The sequence below is a fragment of the Olea europaea genome, chromosome 14, assembly GCF_002742605.1.
Source record: "Olea europaea var. sylvestris chromosome 14, O_europaea_v1, whole genome shotgun sequence".
NCBI classification, from domain to species: domain Eukaryota; kingdom Viridiplantae; phylum Streptophyta; class Magnoliopsida; order Lamiales; family Oleaceae; genus Olea; species Olea europaea.
In genome coordinates, this window is record NC_036250.1 from 7,997,127 (window position 1) to 8,002,223 (window position 5,097).

Here is a 5,097-nt window from a genome sequence, read left to right on the forward strand (position 1 = left end):
GGCTAAGCGGTGTGATCTTCTTCGAGAGAAGAAGAGGCTTGAAGTTGTTGAATCATTAAATCTTGGTGAAATCTCAAGTAGAAAGGGCCTTAATCAAGAAACTACTCTCAAGCGACCTGGTGATACTCGTTGGGGCTCTCACTATAATTCTTTACTTAACTTGATTATCATGTTTTCTGCTACAGTTGATGTCGTTGAGATGATTACCACTGATGATACTAGTTGTGGAAAGCGAGGGGAAGCACGTATTTTGTTGGGATTTATGTTGACATCTGATTTTGTATTCAGTTTGCATCTCATGAAAAAGGTATTGGGTATTTCAGATGAATTGTCAAAATCATTACAAAGAAGAGATCAAGATATTGTCAACGCTATGAAATTAGTGAAAATAAGTAAAGAACGACTTCAAGCAATGAGGGACAATGAATGGGAATCATTTTTAAGAACAGTTTCCTGCTTCTGCGAAAGATACAATATTGATGTTCCCAATATGGACGATATGTTTATACCTCTAGGCCGTTCACGGCGTAACACTCAAGAAATTACAAATCTTCATCATTTTCGTGTGGATTTCTTCTATGCTATCATTGATATGCAAATTCAAGAGTTGAATGATCGTTTCTCTGAGGTAAATAGTGACTTACTCCTTTGTGTTGCATGCTTGTGTCCGGATAATTCATTCTCTGCTTTCAACAAGGATAAGTTAATTCAATTGTGTGAGTATTATCCCAAAGATTTTAAACCAATAGAGATCTTGGCATTTGAAGAGCAAATTCAGACGTATATTATTGATATGCGCTCTCACAAAGATTTTGAAGGGTTACAAGGCCTTAATGATCTTGCAGAAACCTTGGTTGTGACGAAAAAACATGAGGTGTACCCATTAGTTTACAGGCTTGTAACATTGGCGTTAATTCTTCCAGTTGCAACTGCTACGGTAGAAAGAATATTTTCTGCAATGAAGATTGTCAAGAATCGACTACGTAATCGAATGGGAGATCAATGGTTAAGTGATAGTTTGGTTGCATATATTGAAAGCGATGTACTTGACAATATTGATAACGATGTAATTATACGACGTTTTCAAAGTATGAAAACGCGTAGGCTACAATTGTAGTAGCATATGAATTTATTTTTATTAATGATATGTTGTTCGAAAAAAATTTCATTTTTGACCCCACAGTTCGAAGTCTCTGGGTCCGCCCCTGACAAGTATGATCCACTTTATCTCTAACGATCAAAAAATTAATTAACAAAATCCCTACCAAACAAACACTAACTCATACTAGCATTCTTTGTCACTATCGTACCTAAACTAGTCGAGGCCATAAAATATGGTAGTCAAAGTGATGCATCACCTTTGTCGAAGGGCCATGTAAAGGTCCAACCTTTCATGATAGAGGCGAGTTGTCAATGACCAGCTGCAGTGCTAATCCAAATTGAGCAGTCTTCAAACATGAAGGCATCATCTTCCTTTACTGTACCAAGAGATCTTCCGTATAAGATCCTCTACGATTGATTGATGTCAGTTAACTTGTCATTTCATTTTTTAGATGTCCGATCTCGATTATAGGGTGACTATTTTTCAGAATCATTTAGTCTCTGTTTGGTAGAGATTAAAATCATATTTTTAATAAATTTTGATAAAAGTTGATTAAATGTGTCGTTGAAAAGTTGTGGGTCCTATAAAATATATGGTTAAAATTAATTGTTGATTTTGATTTAAATTAAAATCTCAATTTTAATTTGTATCAAACAGGAGCTTAATATCCTCGAACTTAGGATTGCATAAGCAAAAGTCTAGAATGAGAGGCCTAGGTGGTGAAGATGAAGCCACGTGTCTTTCATATAGCGATAACCACTTCGACTCTTCTTTTATAAAAACTCACACTTAATGTTATTTGAAGATAATGCAATTTTACATCCTCAATGGCATTATTGTTCACTATTATTTTCTCTTTCACGGTGCCCGTATACAACTTATGGCTCACGTACTTCATTCAACCCATACCCAAATATTTATAAGTTGATTGATTTAATCGTCAGAGTGTTCCTTATCTCTACATCCAATGTATAAGAAGACCACTTGCTTCTAACGATTTGTCTCAAAATACACGAGCCTTATGCTTGAATGAGAGTGGAGTTATGATTTGTTGACCGTCACTGGCTAGAAATTAAGGTCAACAGATTGACACCGTTCGCAAAGGAAAATAGGGAGAATGATGTTGAGTCGAGCTTATCTTTATGACCTTCCAATAATTTTGGGGCTTTATCATCTTTCGGCCTCGTTGGGCGACCCCTTTCTTCTTTCGGAGAGCCTCATATGCAACTTTCACCTCATCTCTCTCAGCTAGAATAGAGGTTATGGGTATCGAAACTATTATTCTCTAGAAAGGTCATCTTATGAGTGTACGAATGACACGAAAGTTTCAATGGTTTTTCTTTTCTTTTATCTTTCTCGCTGAGGCTCCATCTTCTCTTTGCCCTTACCCGAGGCAGACGCTGATGGCTTATCTGAGCCAACTCGTCTCTTTAATGCTTATACATAGAGGTGGACATATTTAGGACCCGACCCTTCTCTGCGACTTTCTTCATAAAGAACATATTAGTCCTCGGGTATTCTTTTAGAACATGGTCATCTACAAAAGACAAAGGTGTCAGTATTTAGTTTTTCGGGTAAAAATATATTGAAAGACAAAACAAGTTATGGAGTTCTTACCCTTTTGAAGCAACAAATTGCACTTAACAAATAGAGAACAATTGGAAACAAGCAACGCGTTTGAAAGAACAATCTTCAGGTGGATTTATAAATACCCCTGATGATGGCCCTCTCAATGTTGTTCAACTTAAGCCTGTTAAGTATAACTGCAAAAAAGAACAAATAAGAAAAACTTGTAGTATATATTGCAAATTTCAGAAGCTTCAGATGATAACTAAACGTATTCATGATATTGGGTCGATAGAGTAAACTCTGGGACCACATCACCCTTCACTGTCTACCACCTTTCTTTGGTCCAAAACCAGGATGACTTCCATCCTGTATGGAGGTCGGAATGCATGTAATAAAGAGGCTCGTGCGACTCCCAGGTTTCATACAATACCACCGCATGAAACCCTTGTCCCCGCCTAAAGTCCTAATTTGAAAATGGGTTTGAAAGATGTGAATAGACATATTCTCACCAAGAGAGAGATCTTTCCAAAGAAGGATGCCTTTGGCCAGTTTGCTCCATGCATTGGGAACAAACTATGAGGGTGCTAAGTTATAATACCTTAACAGAGACCCAAAGAAGGGATGTAGAGACAGTAACATGCCACAAAGAAGATGGCCTCACTGACCGCAACATATCCATGCATAGGAGAGCAAGCTATCTTATCAGGTTGGGATACTAAAAACTCTTTGGTATCAGGGAGTAAAATTTTCCCCAAACTCTAGCAATTTATACTCGGTCATTCTAGAGGTGACATGACACTCACCTATTTATTGCTAAAATATGGGCCATTTTGTGTGCGACACTATATACCCTCGCTCATTGCCCCGCTTATTCTTTCAGCAGGAATCACATCTAGCAAGATCGCCTCTACACAGATCAGGGACGGACCCACATGGGGTCATGTGAGGTCAAATCACCTCACAGTTTTTTGGAATTTTTTTCCTCTACTGAAAATGTAATTTTTTGCCAAGTCTGCTGCCAACAGCCAAGTGAGCCAACCTAAGGAATTTCCCTAGCCCAATACCCAAAAAACTCAAATCCTAAATCTATATCCATATGGACCATATCATAAGGTCCATATCCATAGTCCATAGATATAATCCACCGATTTCTTCCCAAAGTGCAAACACCGAACACGAATAGTAAATCACCAATTTCTCCTTTTTGTTCGTGACTTCGCCACAGCCTTGCACCGACGTCCGTCCCTCAGGTCGAGGCTCAACCCTTGGCCGGCTAGCCCTTGCTATTGTGAAAATTTGAAAAAGGCATGTTAATGTAGGGTTTGGATTTGTTCGAAAAAATTTCAATTTTGAACCCACAGTTCGAACTGTCTGAGTCCGCCCCTGACACAGATCATTCTCATATTTGCCTTACCAAAAGACCATAAACAATTGATTTTTCGCTAGACTTAGTTGCCATTTATGTGGTTTGATACAATGATCGAAGAATGAATGGAAAAAAGATGAAGAATGAACTACAAATCAAGTGAATATTGCTCAAAATGCAACTTATGGAGATGCTTCAATGGAATTAACAGATGAACTCGTCGAAAAATAATTATGATTGCCGAAAATCACTTGAGGGTTTTGAAGATTTGAAATTATCTGATGTTTGCATAGTAAAAGAAGTTGATCAAATGGCTAAGCCCACCTTTTTATAGGCAAAGACAATCAATCCTAGTGTTAGATCAAATCAACAAAGATCTGGGACATTAATATGGTAAAGTAATCCAAGCCGTTGAAGATGAAAAGGAACCCTTTCAGTTTTGAATGAATGGCCATGATTGAAGCGTGCTTCTCGTACACGTGCAAAAGCGCGTTGCCCCCAACAAAAAGTAGGAGCGATTCATTGAGGGTAATTGGCACAAAATGCCTCTACCTTTAAGGTTTATTATGTAAAACGTCTACACCTTTCATTTTTTGACATTTTTGCCCTTATTTCCACCTTTTTTGCTGAAAATATCATTTTCACCATTTTTTAATATAAAATGATCAAAATACCCTCCTCTTTAAATAAAATCCAAAAAATAAAGAAAAGAAAAATAAATAATAAATTACAGAATAAATAATAAATTACAATCTTACTCTTAAATGTTTTAAAAAGTGCAAGTGAGTCCAAATAATTATTAAAAGATTTAATAGCACAAAACGTCCCTCCGTTTGGTCTATTGTGTGAAAAACATCCATACATTTTAAATTGGTGAAAGGGATGTTTTTCGCAATGAAACATGAAAATAAGGATGAAAAAGCAAAAAAAAATGAAAAGTTGAGACGTTTTTCTACAAGAAGTGTCAAATGTAGGGATATTTTTTGCTATTGTCCTTATTAAAATATTAAAAATAACAAAAACTCTCTCTCTCTCCCCCCCCCCCCCCCCCCCCTTCCTT

At 37.0% G+C, this 5,097-nt stretch overlaps 1 protein-coding gene across 1 annotated transcript in view; it reads left to right on the forward strand.

The window, feature by feature from the left end:
* The window catches only part of LOC111409464, a 2,365-nt gene extending 1,248 nt beyond the window's left edge, over positions 1–1,117 (forward strand). The window contains exon 2 of the mRNA XM_023039510.1: positions 8–1,117. Within this exon, the coding sequence (XP_022895278.1) occupies positions 8–1,117 (1,110 nt within the window). The remainder of the gene's footprint in view (positions 1–7) is intronic.
* Positions 1,118–5,097: the final 3,980 nt, after the last annotated feature.